The sequence below is a fragment of the Muntiacus reevesi genome, chromosome 3 (assembly GCF_963930625.1).
Source record: "Muntiacus reevesi chromosome 3, mMunRee1.1, whole genome shotgun sequence".
NCBI lineage: Eukaryota > Metazoa > Chordata > Mammalia > Artiodactyla > Cervidae > Muntiacus > Muntiacus reevesi.
Genome location: NC_089251.1, coordinates 72,123,350 through 72,143,870, shown reverse-complemented (window position 1 = coordinate 72,143,870; position 20,521 = coordinate 72,123,350). Strand labels below are relative to the sequence as shown.

At 40.5% G+C, this 20,521-nt stretch overlaps 1 protein-coding gene across 3 annotated transcripts in view; it reads left to right on the top strand.

Moving 5' to 3' along the window:
* Positions 1–120: 120 nt before the first annotated feature.
* GTF2A1L (general transcription factor IIA subunit 1 like) overlaps positions 121–20,521 on the top strand; it is a 58,230-nt gene continuing 37,829 nt past the window's right edge. The window contains exons 1-4 of one of the 3 annotated variants that reach the window (XM_065929307.1): positions 121–556; positions 16,841–16,979; positions 19,637–19,738; positions 19,928–20,051. In XM_065929307.1, the coding sequence (XP_065785379.1) occupies positions 16,959–16,979; positions 19,637–19,738; positions 19,928–20,051 (247 nt within the window). In that variant the 5' untranslated portion in view covers positions 121–556; positions 16,841–16,958. Of the gene's footprint in view, positions 557–14,601; positions 14,704–16,333; positions 16,980–19,636; positions 19,739–19,927; positions 20,052–20,521 lie in introns of those variants that run through there. The other 2 variants (XM_065929308.1, XM_065929306.1) reach the window with 2 other exon arrangements.

Genomic DNA, 20,521 nt, shown 5'->3' with positions numbered 1-20,521 from the left:
CCACCTCTGGTTGTCACAGAGCACCAGGTTTGAACTCTTTGTGTCAGACAACAGATTTCCACTGACTATCCACTTTACACGTGGTAATGTATATGTTTCAGTGCTGCTCTCTCAATTCGTCCCACCCTCTTCTTCCCCCACTGTGTCCACAAGTCTCTTCTCTATGCCTGTGTCTCCACTGTTGCCCTATAAATAGGTTCATCTTTCTGGATTCCATATATATGCGTTAATATACTGTATTTGCTTTTCTCTTTCTGACTTCATTCTGTATAATAGGCTCTGGGTGCATCTGCCTCATTAGAACTGACTCAAATGCATTCCTCGTTCCTTATGTATTTAAATTTTCTCCACATGGTGTGTGCCATTATTGCCTGCACCCAGGACTGACTACTCTCTCCCCCATCCTTGGTGTACCTCGGATGGTGGATATGTGTCCCTGCAGGCTAGCAGTGAACGGAAAACTGATGATGCAGAAGAAGAGAGGGAGAAAATTGCTCAGGCCATATCTCTGAGTAGACCAGAGGGGATGAGATCAGCCAGCAGAGGGCTGATTTAGGTAAGAGTGTGAACAGTTCACCCATTGCAATTGGAAGCAAGGCAGAGTTTATGGGTGCAGCTGCAGGCAGGCCCGTATATCCAAGGTATTATTTCTTAGTTTCTTTTACAGAAATGGAATTGGATTCAGAGACTTTCCCCCTTCCCACAGAGGGTGGGGTGTCTATGAATTCCCTTTAAGGACCTTTTTATGACTGACTTCAATTTTATTTTCTTGAGTACTTTGGTCATGTCCTTCAATTTATTTGCACTTTACTGGTATTAATGACTGAATATCAATGATACTGACCCAAATGGGGACATCTTTGTAGTTCTGGGAACTGAGACTATGGAATTCCCCTCTAACAGGGAATGTGAATGTCACTCAGTCGTGTCTGACTCTCTGTGACCCTATGGACTATACAGTTCAGAATAATGGAGTGGGTAGCCGTTCCCTTCTCGAGTGGATCTTCCCAACCCAGGGATCAAACCCAGGTCTGCTGCATTGCAGGTGGATTCTTTACCAGCTGAGCCACCAGGGAAGCCCCTAACAGAGAATTAAATGTTCTGATTTGCGAATCCCGATTGTGATCGCTGTAGGATTTAGTCTCTTTCTGCTTCTCATCTCCGAGACAGATGCTGCAGACCTGTGAGTGGCTGCGTGGGGGTGGGAGATAGCTCCCAGTTGTAGCACTTGTCCTTTTCTCTAGGGTTTTGTTTTGATATTTTTCACACTGCTCAGAGAGAATTCTTCCCAAAGGTCCTCAAGTGCCTGGAAAAGGACAAGGAAAGAGCATCTCTGAATGGTGGCATTGTTAAATGCCAAGAACCTGCCTCTCCAGTGGATTATCTGAGACACTGAAACACTTTTCAAAGGCTTTGCTAAGTATTCATTGTGGTAAAGGACAAATTCTATATTAAACTCACACTGGGGCCAGAAGTGGCCTTGGGTTAAATTGTGAACTGGATGATATTCATCGCCTTCTTTTTATTGCCTTTTCCCTCATAGTAAATGCTCCATCCCTTCCCCCTAAAATCCCTTGGAGTCTTCCCTCTCTCTTCCTCTTAGCTTTATATGATTGGGTGCCAGGAAAGGCTATATATCGGTTACTTAGATCTTGTTCCTTCCCAGGGACATTGGTCCCGCTGCAGGCTTTTCAAACACTGGCTCATTCTTCCTTACTCTCACAGACTTCTAACAGCTTCTCTGCTTCTCTGTGTGGTCTTCTTACAATCTACCTCCACGCTGAAGTCAGTGGAGAACATGTGAACTGGCCTTATTTACCAGCCAACCTTAGCTTTGTCAAGACTTCCCCTGCTGTCTATCCTCCAGCCAAACATTCGAACTACTCTGGTTTCCTCAAACCCACCATGTTCCTTCTGTACCCCAGGCTTTGGCTTGTAGAGTGCCCTATCGCTGGAACATCCTTCTTTGCCCCTTTCCTTTGTCCCTTATTCATTCCACAGATCTAAGTCTAGGTGTCCTACTCTAGGAAACCTCCCCTGACTCCTCTCATTCAGGTTAGTTGCTCCTCATAAATAATTTTTAGTACTAGCCCCATTATATTGTAAAAGTTTATATGTTTCTCTTCTCCCTCTTCCCCAACTGAGATTTTCTTTGGGGTGTGGCTCTGTCCACATGATTTCCCATTCTCGGGGAAGAGACCCAAATACAGGGGTGGTGGTAGGTGATGGTGATATCAATGTCAGCTGAACATAAGCTTAGCCAAGGCGTAGGACCTAAACTTTGAATGAATGAATGATAGGTTGAATTTGGATCAATGAACTGCCTGCATGCATGCATAGTTGCTTCAGTCGTGTCCGACTCTGTGACCCCATGGACTGTATCCCACTAGGCTCCTCTGTCCATGGGATTCTCCAGGCAAGAATATTGGAGTGACTTGCATTCCCTCCTCCAGGGTATCTTCCTGACCCACGGATGGAACCTGCGTCTTCGGGATTAGCAGGTGGATTCTTTACCACTGAACCACCAGGAAAGCCCCAGATCAATGTACTACCTCTCTTAAACATAGATATATTTTAGTCCCTAATTTTCTCCTACAAACAGGCTAGAAATCCCATTTTATAGTAGTATAACAATAAAATTAAATCAGTAACATTTAATAAACGCTTTTCATATTGGAGGTACTATGTTAGGAACTCAGGAGGCATATAAGGATGAATAATACACAGCTTCAGTCCTCAAGAAATTAAAAATCTATCACACTTGTAAATACAAATATACTTTTTCTTAATAAACACACATATCTTCAAGGGGTTGGAAAGATTAAAATGTTTATTTTAAAATTTGATGTAAATTTGGAAAGCTGCTGAAAGTGAAGAAGAACCTTTAGACTTCTAGTGCCTACTGTGTGCTGTGGTTTTCTCATTCAGTGGTTTTCTCATTTAATACAGAATATCTGATAAGGTAATTTTTATTTCTGGTTATGAAATGAGAGTATCTGTCTTTTGTTTGAAGTATTTTGGAACCATTCTATAGCTGGAGAAGGTATTTTCCTGCACTGGAAACAAGACCAGATACTTAATTTCTTTGACCTGTCCATATAAGGGTAAGATATAACCTTAAATTAAAATGAGGAGTTATTATTTTAAGGGTAAAGAGTTTCACTTTGACAAGATGAAAACAGTTATGGAGATGGAGGGTGGTGATGGTTGCTCAACAATGTGAATGTACTTAATGCCACTGAACTGCACACTTAATGTGCTAAGTTAACAATGACAAATTTTATGTGTATTTTATTAACACACAATGTAAAAATATAGGTCCTCACCAGGGAAGGCCCCAGCCTTCAGTTTTAAATGTAGTTTAATTCATTCTTTTATTCAGCACTTTTTGAGGGCTGAGTATGAGCCAGGCACAATTCTAGGTACAAGAGACAATGAAAGAGAGATTGCTTTTCTCCTGGAGTTTATATCCTAATGGCAATAAACACTAAACATAGTGAATAAATTATATAGTGGTTAAAGGAGTTAATGTCTACAGAATAAAGAAAAATAAAAAGGGATAGAAGACATGGGAGTGTGGGGATAGAAACTGCTAGTTTAGAAGGTGTTCAGGATGGGCTTCATTGAAAAGGTGACATTTAAGAAAAGACAGTAAAGAATCTGCCTGCAATGCAGGAGACCCAGGTTTGACCCCTGGGTTGGGAAGATCCCCTGGAGAAAGGAATGGCTATCCACTGCAGTATTCTTGCCTGGAGAATTCCATGGACAGGGGAGCCTGGCAGGCTATAGTCCATGGAGTCACAAAGAGTCGGACATGGCTGAATGACTAATACTTTTACTGAAAAAGTGATATTTAAGAGAAGACTTAAAGAAGAGAAGCTTTTACTGAAAAGGTGGTATTTAAGAGAGGACTTAAAGAAGAGAAGCTTACCCTAGAAGTGGACATATGGCTTGATGCAAGAGACATGAGTAGAATGAAATGAGTTAGGAATATAACAGGAAATGAGATCAGAAAGGGAAATGGGGGAGTGGGGGCGGTGAGTCTACAGTAGCCTATTTCATTAAAAAATGAGAGACTTTTACTACTTTGAATTGGGATTTATTCTTCTGCATATTTTCAAAAAGCTGTATTTTTTACTATTAAAAAAAATAGGGCCAATCTAAAGAAGGAGCCTCCCCCCCAATATCTTTCAAAAGTTTTGCTGAGGATTAATTTATATATGATAAAATATACTTGTTTTAATTATACAGCTCCATGGTTTTTGGTATATTTACAGAATTACACCACCATCACCACAATCAATTATTTTAGAACTTTCTATCTCCCCTTAAAATCCCTTAAGCCCATTTTCAGTTACTCTTTGTTCTCATCCCAGTCCCAGGAAACCACTAATCTTATTTTCTGTCTTTATATATTTGCCTTTTCTGGATATTTCATATAAATGGAATTTTACAATATAGGCATTTTGTTTCTAGCTTCTTTCACTTAGTCTATTTTAAGGTTCATCTGCTCTGATTATCCAGGTTCGTGTATGTATCAGTAGTTTATTTCTTTTTATTGTCAAATAGTATCCCATTGTATGACTATATCACATTTTATTTACCCATTCATCCCTTGGTGGACTTTTGGGTTTTCCCTTTTCTGACTGTCATCAATAGCTCTGGTATACACATTCATGTTCAAGTATTTGTGTCAATATATGTTTCATTTCTCTTGGGTATGAGTGGAATTTCTGGGTCATATAGTGAATTTATATTTAACTTGTCAAGAAACTGCCAAACTGTTTTCCAAAATTGTTGTACTGTTTTATACCTTTTTCACATTCTTCCCAACACTGGTTTATACCTTTTTGTTTTTTGTTTGTTTCCTCTTTTCGTTATTTCTTTTTTTCTACCTTCCCACTGATTACTGATACATTTTTTTAAGAATTTCATTTTGATTTATTTCACGAATGAACATCTGAGCACACACACAAAAATAGCATTTGGGGGTATATTTCTTTGTGTATCTTTTTTTAGTGGTTACTCTATGTATCATATATGTATAACTTGTCATCTTCAACATTTTTATCAGCTCCAGTGAATTGAAGAAACTTTATTTTCCTTTATCCTCTCCTATTGATGATAGGATTTGAGAACCACATGAAGCAATATTACAATTTTTGCTTCAACTGTCAAACATACCAGCAAATTCAAAAGGAGAGTCTACTGTATTTACTCATATTTTTACTTTTCATTCTTCTTTCTGTCTTCCTGATGTTCCTCCTCTTATCATTTCTGTTCTAGTTAATAACTTCCTTTAACCATCCCTTTATGGTGGTTTTGCTGGTGAAAAGTAGTTTTAGTTTTCTTTAATCTGAGAATATTTTGATCTTCCTTGTTTTGCCCCCAAAGAATATTACCACTGGGTATGGGATACTTGGTGGGTCAGACAGTAAAGAATCTGCCTGAAATGCAGAACACGTGGGTCCCATCCCTGGGTTGGGAAGATTCCCTGGAGAAGGGAATGGCAACCCACTCAAGTATTCTCGCCTGGAAAATCCTCATGGACAGAGGAGCCTGGTGGGCTACAGTCCATGGGGTCACAAAGAGTCAGACACAACTGAATGACTAACACTTTCAACACTTTGATGGGATTCTGAGTTGACAGTTCTTTTAGCACTTTTCTCTCAGGCCACTTCCTTCTGGCCTCAGTGGTTTCTCTTAAGAAATCCACCAACAATAAAACCACTATATACCCTAGCAATTCCACTACTAAGCATATATCCTGAGGAAACCAAAACTGAAAAAGACATATGGAACCCAATGTTCATTGCAGCTCTATTTACAATAGCTTGAACATGGAAGCAACCTAGATGTCCATCATCAGATGAATGGATAAAGAAGCTGTGGTACATATATTCAATGGAATGTTACTCAGCCATAAAAAGGAATGCATTTGAGTCAGTCCTAATGAGGTGGATGAACCTAGAGCCTATTATACAGAGTGAAGTAGGTTAGAAAGAGAAAAATTATCATATACTAACACATATATATGGAATCTAGAAAGATGGTACTGATGAACTATTTGCAGAGCAGCAGTGGAGACACAGACATTGAGAACAGACTTATGGACATGGCTGGTGGGGGAAGAAGGAGAGAGTGAGAGGTATGGATAGAGCAACACGGAAACATACATTACCATATGTAAGTAGACAGCCAATGGGAATTTTCTGTATGACTCAGGGAACTCAAACTGGGGCCTGAAAACAACCTAGAGAGGTAGGGTGGGGAGGGAGGTGGGAGGGCTATTCAAGTGGGAGGGGACATGGGTAAACCTATGGCTGATTCATGTTGATATTTGGTAGAAACCAATGCAATACTATAAAGCAATTATCCTTCAGCTAAAAATAAATAAATTTTTAAAAAAGGTTAAGGTAGTAAATTTCATGTTATGTGTATTTTAGTACTATTAAACTTTTTTTTAATTAAGAAAAAAAGAAATCCACTTACATTTGAATTGACTATTCAAATTGGGTTATTTCTACTGTTCTTTTTTCATGTTCATTTAGTCTTTCCTTTTTCATCTTCATTCTGCTGTTGAGCCCTGTACTTACCAGGGCTGCCATAACAAATTACCGTAACCTGGGAAAGTTAAAATAACAGAAATTTATTGGCCCAAGTTTAAAGTTTGGCTAGAAGTTTGAAATCAGTGTGTTGATAGAGCCATACCACCTCTGAAACTTGTTGGGGAGAATTTCTTCCATGTTTCTTTTAGCTTCTGGTGTTTGCCAGTAATCCTTGGTGTTAAGATGCATCACTCCAATCTCTGCCTGTGGTCACATGGCTGTCTTCTTTGTGTATCGTTGTCCTTTTCTTATAACTGCATCAGTCATATTGGATTGGGCTTCCCTGGTGGCTCAGTGATAAAGAAACTGCCTGCCAATGCAGGAGACGTGGGTTCAATCCCTGGTTCAGGAAGATCCCCTGGAGAAGGAGATGGCACCCCATTCCAGTGTTCTTGCCTGGGAAATGCCATGGACAGAGGATCCTGGCGGGCTACAGTCTATGGGGTCACAAGAGAGTTGCACACGGCTTAGCAACTAAATAGCAACAGCACACTGGGTTAGGGGCTCATCTACTCCAGTCTGATCGCATATCTTAACTAATTATATTTGCAATGACTCTTATTTCCAAATACAGTCGCATTCTGAGGTGCGATGACTTAGGACTTCAAATACCTTTTGGGAAGAACATATTTTAACCCATAATAAACCTATCCATTGAATCTTTTATTTTGGTCATTGTATTTTCATTTATAAAATACCCATTTGGTTCTTCTTTATATCATCTGTTTTTTGCTGAGATTTTTCCACTTTTTCATTTGTTTAAATCACTCTTTAAATTACTTGCTTAATTGCTCATCAAAGCAGTTTTATGAAGGCTGCTTCTAGGGTCCTCGTCAGATAATTCCAACATCTTAAGTCATCTCTGTGTTGGTGTTGATTGTCTTTTCTCATTTAAGTAGAGATTTTCCTGGTTATTGGTATGACAACTGATTTTCAGTTATATCCTGGACGTTTTGGTCATTATGAGACTCTGGATCTCATTTAAATCTTCTGTCTTAGCAGCTCTCCTCTGACACAGGGCCAGTGGGGGAAGGTGAGAGTGCCCACTTGCTGTTGCAGGTGGAAGTGAAGGGTCCTGCTTCTGGCTCAGTCTCGCTGCCAGCCTAGGGGAGGAGGGTCTCCTAGCGACTGCTGGATAGAGTGGGCGTTCAGGCTCCCCACTTGGCTTCCACTGACATTCTGCTGGCAACCACAACACGCTGGTTGACACAGGGAGGGGAATCTTATAACTCCTTCTTCTGTGGCTTCCACTGACACTTCAGGGGGAGATTTCATTATCACCTAGCAGGAATGAAAGTCTTGGTTTTCTTTGACACCACCTTAGTCATTAGTGGGGATGACTCCTTAGAGTTGGGTAGGGAGACAAGTCCAGGCAACCCACACGGCCTCCAGTGACATCGTGGGGAGGTCTGCATCTCACTGTGGCTGGGCAAGAGTGGAAGTCTAAACTCTACTCTGCCTTTGCTGACAGGGGTGAATTGGGGCCAGTTTTTTTCTGTGGTGTTTGAAGTAGAGCAGTTTTTGTCTAATAAGAGTTTTCTGTCTTGCTGCCCATTTTCTGGCCCTTGGCTGGAGAAAAAAGATTTCTATTCTTTTTGTCTGTGACCTTTGATGTTTCTGGATTGCCAGCTTCAGCAGTACCCAGTCAGTTGTAGGCAAGGTAAAAAAAAAAAAAAAACCAAGGAAATTTATCGCTGTGCATTCTTTGGGGTGTGAGGTCCCTAACTGGTCTGTGCTCTTCTCTCCATCTTTTATGTGTAATGTCCAGAGTTTTTTTTTTTAAAGCTGTACTTAGTAGTATTCTTGGGCTTCCCTGGTGGCTCAGCTGGCAAAGAATCTGCCTGCAATGCAGAAGACCTGGTTCAATCCCTGGGTTGGGAAGATCCCCTGGAGGAGGTCATGGCAACCCACTCTAGTAAGTATTCTTGCCTGGAGAATCCCCATGGACGGAGGAGCCTCGAAGGCTACAGTCCATGGGGTCACAAAGAGCCAGACACAGCTGAGTGGCTAAACACAGCACAGCGCAGTAGAAGGAATGAGCAGGAGTGTGTCTACTTCATGCTGTCCCTGCCTCTCCTGATATTTGAAGCACCTATGATAACACAGAATATTCAAGATCCTACCATTACACCTTACAAAATGAGACCAATTAGGAAAGAAGATAAGTACAATTATTGTGGGAACAAAGCTGGTTGGTTCTTTCCAGGTCACAGCCTTAAGTTCAATGTATTAGTCTTTACCTCTGTCTCCTCTAAGTAGAAATTTAGGTTGGAAAATTCACTGGAGACAGACATTATTCTTGCTAATATTTCATGTTCATATTTGATTATACATGTTGTGATTAAAGTAATGAAAATGGAATCATTTGTTAACTTGGGAAATTACCGAATTCTTATCAAGACCCTGATGAGAATGTTGAAAAGTAGCCACAGGGAAAATTGTGTTTGAAGACATCATTCACACTTTCCATGAGTTAATTATAGTCACTAATTTTCATATGTACACAATGTGTACATCTCTTCAATATTAATGTGTTAGCCACTCAGTCTTATGTGACCCCATGGACTAACCCACCAGGCTCCTCTGTCCATGGAATTCTCCAGGCAAGAATACTGGAGTGGGTAGCCATTCCCTTCTCCAGGGGATCTTCCTGAACCAGGGATCGAACCCACATCTCCAGCATTGCAGGCAGATTCTTTACTGTCTGAGCCACCAGGGAAGCAAAGAAATTTGCACAAGTTTACATGCTCAGTTCAGTTCAGTTCAGTTCAGTTGCTCAGTCGTGTCCGACTTTTTGTGACCCCATGGACTGCAGCATGCCAGGCTTCCCTGTTCATCACCAACTCCCAGAGCTTACGCAAACTCATGTCCATCGCATCAGTGATGCCATTCAACCATCTCATCTTCTGTCATCCCCTTCTCCTCCCACCTCAGTCTTTCCTAGCATCTGGGTCTTTTCCAATGAGTCCAATCTTCCCATCAGTGGTGGCCACAGTATTGGAGTTTCAGCTTCAGCATCAGTCCTTCCAATGAATATTCAGGACTGATTTCCTTTAGGATGGACTGGTTGGATCTCCTTGCAGTTCAAGGGACTCTCAAGAGTCTTCTCCAACATCACAGTTCAAATGTAAGCACCACAGTTTATATGCTATCCATGGGCAAAGCTGGGATTTGACCCCACGCAGTCTGGCTCCAGTCTTTGTGCTTAACTGTAACACTATACTGCTGTGCTAAGTAAATGAGATAAACACTTAAAAATAGGTTGTAATGTGATCATGAACCGTGTTCCACCATGAGATAAAGTCACCAGTTGGCCACAGCACTGTGTCACATGGTCACTTTAGCTCAATTCCTGTTGAGGCCGGGGGAGGGATTCTGCATAGTGGAATTGTATCTGATGTTCCAATAATGTAAGTTGATTTTAGAGTTGTATTAGAAAATGGAAAATGTTATAAAAGTGCAAAGTATAAATAAATCAGAACTACTAACATTGCAAACATCGCAAAGTTACAAGGTAAGGCAGTGATTATCTGAATTTTCATTTCCTGAATGATGTGAAGGATGAAACAGAAGTAGAGAAACACAATGCTGCTGGGTTTAGTGCATTGCGTAAAAAATGTTCAGAAACCAATTATGAATATTTGCTGCCTTAAGCCATATGCTCATAGACTAACTTGTATTTTTCATTACTGATAAATATATTATTTAGAGTCTAGAGTTACTGAAATGCCCTGTGTTTGACTGTAAAATTTAATATGTAAAAGATAATGGGCTGTCTCTAAAATACATTTAAAAAAACATTCTTATTCAGAGAAAGGACTTCATAGATATGGCCTTTTCTCACAATAAGCAAAGAGAAATTGTTTCTTTACTTTTGTAATAATATCACTGAAACCTCCAGGCAAAAGTAATAAGAACATACAGAAGGCAGAGAAATTAATCTGATTATTAAGATTTGCTTAAATGTTGTAAAACCAGCGTTGATTACAAATGATATATTAAATAGATATTATAGCTTCTAAACAAAGCAGGAGGAAATGAAAATCTGATGCTTTGAACTGTGATGGGCAATTGGGGAGGAGCTTTATGCTTTGCCACAGGTGTAATTTCAAAGAACTACATACTCAAAGAAGGACCAAAGCTCAGCATTCCTTTTTTATTCTCTATTTACTAACATAAAAAAGAGTCACTGTAAAATTGCCTCACTGAGACTTTGGGATCTTGAAATTTCAATTTTAGCATCAAAAGTGTTTTGTGTATGCACCACACTTCCCTTCTGAGTTTGAAAAATTGACAAAAGAAATGTGATCATTACATGACTGCAACAGTCTGCTTGTTTGATGATAACCTGGGGTCAACACTATCAAATATCAGCCTGTACAGATTCCTTTAGATACTTTTCAAATGCTCTTGTGACTGATGAGGATATTCAAGAAACTTTAAATGCTGAGATTACAATGAGAAAAAACCAAGTCTTCACTAGTCACAGTTCAATCAGAGAATGGGCCTCTATTAGTTATCCCATTTTGTGTAACAAATTATCCCCCAAATTAACTGCTTAAATGACAAATATTTATTATCTCGCACACTGAGGATTGGGAATCTGGGAGGTGCCTAGAGGGTGTTTCTGGTTCAGAGTCCCTCAAACAGATGCACCAGGCTGTCAGTCAGGGCGGCAGTCATCTGACAGCCCATATGGGGAGGGATCAACTTCCAAGCTTACAGGCTTCTGATCCTTGCTGGCTGTGGGCTGGAGTTTTGGTTCCTTATGCATGGACCTCTCCATAGGTTGAGTGTTTGACTGTCTTCACAACATGACAGCTGTCTTCTCCCAAGTGAGTCATCTGAAGGAATCCAAAGATGGAAGCCATAGTCACTTATAACATAATCTTAGAAGTGATACATCATTATTTCTGCTTTATTCTCTGGGTCACCCAGATGAACCATGGTACAGTGTGGGAGGGGCAAACACAAGGTCGTGAATACCAGGAAGCAAGGATCTTTGGGGGCCGTCTTGGAGCTGGCTATCACAGGTTCAGAGCAGATTTGCAGCCTGGATTCACCTGGAATGTAGGTTAGAGTATACCTCCTTTATTAGTTTTTTTCTTTTCTTTCTTTTTTTTTAATTTATTTTTTTATTGAAGGATAATTGCTCTACAGCATTTTGTTGTTTTCTGTCAAACCTCTACATGAATCAGCCATAGGTATACATATATCCCCTCCCCTTTGAACCTCCTCCTATTTCCAACCCCATCCCACCCCTCTAGATTGATACAGAGCACCTGTTTGAGTTTCCTGAGCCATACAGCAAATTCCCGTTGGCTATCTGTTTTACATATGGTAATATAAATTTCCATGTTAAAGTATACCTTCTTTAAAAGCCATTGTCAACTGTTGGGAAGAAACTACGTCTCAGTCTATTAGTGACCATGCAAACAGACCCTCAGGGGCAAATGGAAAGTTACTGACATCGCTCTGCTAAAGTTACATAACCTCTCTGCAACCTGAGTCCACTAAATAAATATACTAAGAAATAACAGTTCAACTTAGTCACTTTTTATGAGAGGCTAAAGTTGAATGGTTCTATGAAGACCTACAAGATCTTTTAGAACTAACACCCAAAAAAGATGTCCTTTTCATTATAGGGGACTGGAATGCAAAAGTTGGAAGTCAAGAAACACCTGGAGTAACAGGCAAATTTGGCCCTGAAGTACAGAATGAAGCAGGGCAAAGGCTAATAGAGTTTTGCCAAGAGAATGCACTGGTCATAGCAAATACCCACTTCCAACAACACAAGAGAAGACTCTACACATGGACATCACCAGATGGTCAATACCAAAATCAGACTGATTATATTCTTTGCAGCCAAAGATAGAGAAGCTCTATACAGTCAGCAAAAACAAGACCAGGAACAAGACTGTGGCTCCGAGCATGAACTCCTTATTGCCAAATTCAGACTTAAATTGAAAAAAGTAGGGAAAATCACTAGATCATTCAGGTATGACCTAAATCAAATACCTTACGATTATACAGTGGAAGTGACAAATAGATTTAAGGGACTATATCTGATAGACAGAGTGCCTGATGAACTATGGATGGAGGTTCATGACATTGTACAGGAGATGGGGATCAAGACCATCCCCAAGAAAAAGAAATACAAAAAGGCAAAATGGTTGTCTGAAGAGGCTTTATAAATAGATGTGAAAAGATCAGAAGCAAAAAGCAAAGGAGAAAAGGATAGATATACCCATTTGAATGCAGAGTTCCAAAGAATAGCAAGGAGAAATAAGAAAGCCTTCCTCAACTATCAATGCAAAAAAGAGAAGAAAACAATAGAATGGAAAAGACTAGAGATCTCTTCAAGAAAATTAGAAATACCCAGGGAATATTTCATGCAAAGATGGGCTTGATAAAGGACAGAAACTCTATGGACCTAACAAAAGCAGAAGATATTAAGAAGTGGCAAGAATACACAGAAGAACTGTACAAAAAAGATCTTCATGACTCAGATAACCACAGTGGTGAGATCACCAACCTAGAGCCAGACATCCGGGAATGGGAAGTCAAGTGGGCCTTAGGAAGCATCACTATGAACAAAGCTAGTGGATGTGATGGAATTCCAGTTGAGCTATTTCAAATCCTAAAAGATGATGCTGTGAAAGTGCTGCACTCAATTTGCCAGCAAATTTGGAACATTCAGCAGTGGCCACAGGACTGGAAAATGTCAGTATTCATTCCAATCCCAAAGAAAGGCAATGCTAAAGAATGCTCAAACTACTGCACAATTGCACTCATCTCACATGCTAGCAAAATAATGCTCAAAATCCTCCAAGCCAGGCTTCAGCAATACGTGAACCATGAACTTCCAGATGTTCAAGCTGGTTTTAGAAAAGGCAGAGGAACCAGAGATCAAATTGCCAACATCTGCTGGATCATTGAAAAAGCAAGAGTTCCAGAAAAACATCTATTTCTGCTTTATTGACTATGCCAAAGCCTTTGACTGTGAGGATCACAATAAACTGTGGAAAATTCTGAAAGAGATGGGAATACCAGAACACCTGACCTGCCTCCTGAGAAATCTGTATTCAAGTCAAGAAGCAACAGTTAGAACTGGACATGGAACAACAGACCAGTTCCAAACAGGTAAAGGAGTATGTCAAGGCTACATATTGTCACCCTGCTTATTTAACTTATATGCAGAGTACATCATGAGAAACGCTGGGCTGGAGGAAGCACAAGCTGGAATCAAGATTTCTGGGAGAAATATCAATAACCTCAGATATGCAGATGACACTACCCTTATGGCAGAACGTGAAGAGGAACTAAAGAGCCTCTTGATGAAAGTGAAAGAGAGTGGGAAAAGTTGGCTTAAAGCTCAACATTCAGAAAACTGAGATCATGGCATCTGGTCCCATCAGTTCATGGCAAATAGATGGGGAAACAGTGGAAACAGTGGCTGACTTTATTTTTCTGGGCTCCAAAATCAGTGCAGATGGTGACTGCAGTCATGAAATTAATAAATGCTTAGTCCTTGGAAGGAAAGTTATGACCAATCTAGATAGCATATTAAAAAGCAGAGACATTACTTTGCCAACAAAGGTATGTCTAGTCAAGGCTATGGTTTTTCCAGTGGTCATGTATGGATGTGAGAGTTGGACTATAAAGAAAGCTGAGCGCCGAAGAATTGATGCTTTTGAACTGTGGTGTTGAAGAAGACTCTTGAGAGTCCCTTGAACTGCAAGGAGATCCAACCAGTCCATCCTAAAGGAGATCAGTCCTGGGTGTTCATTGGCAGGACTGATGCTGAAACTCAAACTCCAATACTTTGGCCACCTGATGGGAAGAGCTGACTCATTTGAAAAGACCCTGATGCTGGGAAAGATTGAAGGCAGGAGGAGAAGGGGACAACAGAGGATGAGATGGTTGGATGGCATCACCAACTCAATGGGCATGAGTTTGGTTAAACTCTGGGAGTTGGTGATGGACAGGGAGGCCTGGTGTGCTGCAGTCCATGGGGTCACAAAGAGTCAGACAGGACTGAGCAACTAAACTGAACTGAACTGATGAGTACCAAGGTCCACATTTAATTTCAAAAGTATGTATGTTAATCTGAGAAGGATAGAACATATAATAAAGTTTCTTGCATGGTAGGCAGATTCTTTACCTGCTGAGCCATCAGGGAAGCCCCAATATAAGATAGTATGCCATCACAGTAAGTTAAGTGATTACCAATTCTATGCATTTAGGAATCAAGTTTTAAAATTTCACTATGAAAAAGATGATAAACAAGAGACCTTTCAGCTTATTTCCCAGGTTGAATAAGTTAATTGGATATTTTGATATCAGCAGGAATCAATAACTGCTTCTAGCTTTTCTATTTTAGGTGTAAGATGTCACTGAATTATTCTGGTGGTAAATTGGCAGGTAGTGATACAATCATTAAAAATTATTATATAAAATTCTTGACTTTTTGAAAAAGAAATTTCAGATAGTTTTCAATATAGGAAAATCTTCTAAAGAGCTTTATATAAATCAGCTTCTTGAAACTCATCAACCATAAGGTACCTGACCCAGGCAAAGCAAATACAGAATGGTTGGGCATAAGTAGCTCTACTGAATTTACATGCACAAATACTCAATTTTAAATCTGATAGGATTTTAATCATTAACTAACTTAAGTCTTCTGGTGAGCTCAGGACCTATCTGATAGGATAGAAAGGCTTCTTTGAAAGGCAGAGTATTGGCAATAGATGACTTCTTCCCTTACCTAACCCCCCAGGTTATCTGTGCTTACACCTGTCCTCAGCCCCAGGCAAGCTGTGCCCCTGGATGCTTTACCCTTCAAGGGGAGGACGGAATTATAGGTGAAGATTTCTGCCTGAGGAGGAAAAGGAGCCTGGGTGGTATTGGGATGCTGACTTTATTTTAGCAGTGGTTCTTCACCTTGGCTGCATAAGATAGAATCAGATTCTCTCGGGGAGAGACCCAGGTGCCAAACCTTTAATAATCTCTGCAGGTGATTTCAGTGTACAGACAAAGTTGAGAATCCTAGTTCTGGGACACCAAGTCTCATTTAAGTGCCCACCAGAATCACCTGGAGAGAATGTTAGTTATAGAAGGCTAGGTCCTCACCTCCGGAGTTTCAGATTCAGGAAGTCCGGCTGTGCTGTGCTCAGTCGCTCAGTCATGTCCAATCTTTGTGACCCCATGGACTGTGGCCCGCCAGCCTCCTCTGTCCATGGGGATTCTCCAGGCAAGAATACAGGAGTGGGTTGCCACGCCCTTCTCCAGGTGATCTTCCCAACCCAGGGATTGAATCCAGGTCTCCCGCATCGCAGGCGGATTCTTTACTGTCTGAGCCACCAGGAAAGCCCAAGAATACTGGAGTGGTAGCCTAACTCCGGGAGAAGGCAATGGCACCCCACCCCAGTACTCTTGCCTGGAAAATCCCATGGATGGAGGAGCCTGGTGGGCTGCAGTCCATGGGGTTCCGAAGAGTCGGACACGACTGAGCGACCTCACTTTTACTTTTCACTTTCATGCATTGGAGAAGGAAATGGCAACCCACTCCAGTGTTCTTGCCTGGAGGATCCCAGGGACGGCAGAGCCTGGTGGGCTGCCGTCTGTGGGGTCGCACAGAGTCAGACACGACTGAAGCGACCTAGCAGCAGCAGCAACCTAACTCTTCTCCAGGGGATCTTCCCGACCCAGGAATCGAACCGGGCTCTCCTGCGTTGCAGGTGGATTCTTTACCAGCTGAGCTACCAGGGGAGCCCAGTAAGGTCTGGGGTGGGACCCAATAATTTGCATTTTTAACAGCTTCCCAGATGAAGCAGTTGCTGCTGTCCCACACTTTGAGAACCCATCTTAGAAGAGTTAGGTTCTTGATACATACTGGAGTTTAGCTGTGACTGGGGCCTAAGGAGTGGAATGAAAATTAGAAGGAGAGGACAGACACCTCTAATTCCTCTCTTTTCAAAGGTAAAGTGAACTGAGATCTACCACTGCATTGCTCATCCCCTATTTTCGTAGCCTTTATTTTACAACTTGAGAAAATAAAGGCTCTTTAAGGGTCATGTGAATAGCCCAAAGCTGGTTACACCGCAATTAACCATCACACTTTAGCTGGTTTTCTTGCTCCTGCAGACCCACCTCTGCCCTGACTCAGCACGAATCTCCAGTTAACCGCGATCCAGTTATTAACCTTCTCTCCCCCCCTGCCCCGCCCGCAGCGTTCTGACGTAGTTGCCCGGACGACGTGCACCCACGTTCTCAGCCCACAGCCGGCCGTCCTCGGGGGTGCGCCGCGTGCTGCGCAGGCGCAAGCCGCAAGGCGCCGGAGCCGGTGTCATGGATTGCGTCAACCGGGTGGTAAGTGAGGATCGGCAGCCGGGCCTCTTGGCCTGCGCCCCGTGAGGAGGGAGTGTGACCCTGGGGTCATGGCAGCTGACCTCCGCACACCACTTTTTTCCCTCCTGGCCCTTCACAGACATTCAGAGGCCCTCTTCCGTAGGGGCTTCGGCTGTTCGCCTCCGTGTTGGAGGAAACGGATTAGAACCGGTAGCTCACCTGGAAGTTGGATCTGGCTCCCATCAGAAGAGCAGATGTCCCTTTTCTTCTTCTCGCTTCTCATCCAAACTGAGGTCCTCTAGAATACGGATGTGAGCTGGTGGTTAGAGGTGGAATGCACCTTAGCCCTTCCAGTTTCCTACGTGTTTAGAATTACTAAATTCAGTTGTCCTTTTAATTGTAGTCCTTAATTTTAGTATGGCCACTGTTGATTCTAAGCTGTATTATTTACCAGATATAACAGGTAATGTGATACTTTGTTACCCCACCACATATTTTTACAGGTCTCCCTCACCCTTCCACTTTCCCATCCTTAATCTTAAGGATTAAGATTATCTTAATCCTTAAGATTAAGAAATCCTTAAGATTAAGAAATCCTTAAGATTAAGAAATATCTTAATGTTTAAGTGTACAATTGAAATTGATAAACAGAGACATTTGCTCTCCTACCCTTAAGGAGTACCTAAACCTCACATGAGAAGTGATAGGCTAAATGGCCTTGTGAGACCTTCTATCAGTCTTAAAAACTTGAATTAAAGATAAGTCAAGGAGTCATGTTACATTTGGTAAAAGGCAATGTAGCTTGTCCAGATCTGTGGTATTTTATGGGTTCCACCTATACATACACAGCATAAAAGGGTTCATGTCTAGAGAAAAGTTATTATCTTAATGTGTATCCATTGTCTGATTTTAGTGTGTTTTAAGATATGTAAAATAATTATACTTGAGTTTACCATGTGCACCATTTGATTATAATGAAGGTAAATATAAAGTCTAACTGTAGTCCTAGAAGAGAAAGTACATTCAGTTCCTGCTTTACTTTTGAGATTTTGTGCTGTAATGGGTCATTTTTGATGGCTGCTGTTAACACTCTGAGGGTAGATCTTAAAAGATGTTTTTATTCCTAAAAGAGTTTTTCCCTCTAATTTTAAATGTGATCACACTAGCTGAGACCAACACTGAAGCCTCAATTTAGCACTCCTTTATCAGGGTAAACCGTTTTAGAAGAAGCAGCTAATCTAGAGCACCTAATCTTACTGTTTATACTTGTGAATAACTTATTACTTAAAATAGTACTGATTGGCTTATTTGTAGGCTTACCCTTGGTCTTCAGAAGGATAAGTTTAAAACCTAACTACTCTTGGCATGAACGTATTTATTTACTGAGTAGTATCAAAAAGCAGTCCTTGAATAACAGAATTTTCAGTTTGACCTGTTAATTGCTGAAATAAGAGCAATTCAACTACATTCCTATTTTGTCATTTCTTATCAGTCCACTAGGTCAGGTCAGTATTGTTAGTATACTTATCATGGCTCTTTTTTTTGCATTGAGTAATTTTAAATTTTTATTTATTTTTATATTTTATTTTATTTTTTGGCCACGCTGTATGACTTGTAGTGAATCTTTGTTCCTTGACCAGGGATTGAACTCGTGCCCCCAGTAGTGAAAGCATTAAGTCTTAACCACTGGATTGCCAGGACTATGGTGGAAGTGAAGCACAATTTACATAGATTTGAAGGACTGAGTTTATTTCACAGGGCTATTTTTCTATTGATACTGACCAATTTTTAATCTGGTAAAAATCTGCTTTTAGGATGTTATTTACTCTCTGCAGACTATGGAAGGGTAAGGTTCATTTAGTTTCTTAGTTTCTGTCCTTAGTTTCTCTTAGGAAATCCTTTTTGTTGCAGTTTACTTGACTATGGTTCAGGATATCTTTTGGATTATGTGTGTTTTGGAAGTGGGAAGCATTTTGGTGACTATTGTAAATGCTTGCCCCAAACTTATGAGTTGGAATTTATTTACATTTGTGGAAATAATAAACTCTAAAAAAGCTCTTTGGTCTGTTTGAGGAAAGAGTAAACTGAAAACCAAAGGTTCATTTCCACCTGCCTTAAATTAATTTTCGTTCAAAAAGGACTGGGGAGGTTAAATACTGACACAGAAGTCAGGGAACATGAAAATAAGCATACGTCTTGACGAGATTTTTATCTCATATTTTCTTGTAATATTGTGATTCAGGGCTTCCCTGATGGCTCAGCAGGTGAAGAATCTCCTGAAATGCAGGAGACACAGGAGATGCCAGTTTAATCAGACCTGGGTTGGGAGGATCCCCTGGAGGAGGAAAGTGGTAGCCCACTCCAGTATTCCTGTCTGAAATATCCCTTGTACAGATGAACCTGGCAGACTATAGTCCCTGGGGTCACAAAGAGTCAGATTTGACTGAGCAACCTACATACTCATTGTGATTCAGCCTTGTAGATAGATTGAGACTATGGATCTGAAATTAACACAATTTATGAAAAGCTAAGACTATACTGGGAATAGGATGCATTTAGTGAACATCCTTGCGATGGCTTTTCTTTAGATATAAAATTAGAAAGTGTACATTTCATGTTTTCTAGGCTGGGCACACTCAAACTTGAATGTAAAACTTTTAACAATTGCTTTTATGTAGGCTAAACTTTACAGATCTGTAATTGAAGATGTGATTGAAGGAGTGAGGGATCTCTTTGCTGAAGAAGGTGTAGAAGAACAAGTCTTAAAAGACTTGAAGCAGGTTTGTAGACAGTAAAAGTTTCTGTCTTTTGTTTTTTCAGCTTAAAAAATGGCTAAACTATAATTTAGACCTCTTAATTAGCATTTAACACCCATTGATTGAGATATCAGTTGACAATTTAAAAGTTAAAAGAATAGCAGTAAATATCCTATTTTTTTTAAAAAGCAAACATTTTGTTTCTTTCTGCAGCTCTGGGAAACAAAGGTTTTGCAATCTAAAGCCACAGAAGACTTCTTCAGAAATAGTGTTCATTCACCTCTATTCACGCTTCAGTTGCCACACAGCTTGCACCAAACATTGCAATCATCAGCAGGTTGGATACAGTTAGTAAATTAGTAGTATTTGTAACAAATTCTCCTTTGGTGGTGGTTTTGAATTAGGGTAATATTCTTAAGGTAAGAGGGCTTGAACTTCAAAAATCATTGTTAAATAAATGAATGCAGGATAAATCATCACTGCCATGTAATTATTGATAAGAAAATTAGGTTGTTTAAACTTTTAAACTATTTTTTTTTTAATTCTATAGTCACCAAAGGTGACAAAGCTATACTGCAGAAGAACAAGTGGTATAGTTCATGGGCTATTGGGAATACCCTCTGGTTATTTTAGAAAATTTAATTGGCTGTAGTCAAGGAGTAATCCAACCATTGTTGGTAAAGAAGCAGAGGGAAAGATGGGTGCTTGCAAGCTTGAGCAGCCTTCTTGCTGTCTGTATGTATGATAAATTTGCCATTTAATTGGAAGCAAAATGGAGCTTTTGTGAACAATCCCTTTTATAAACAG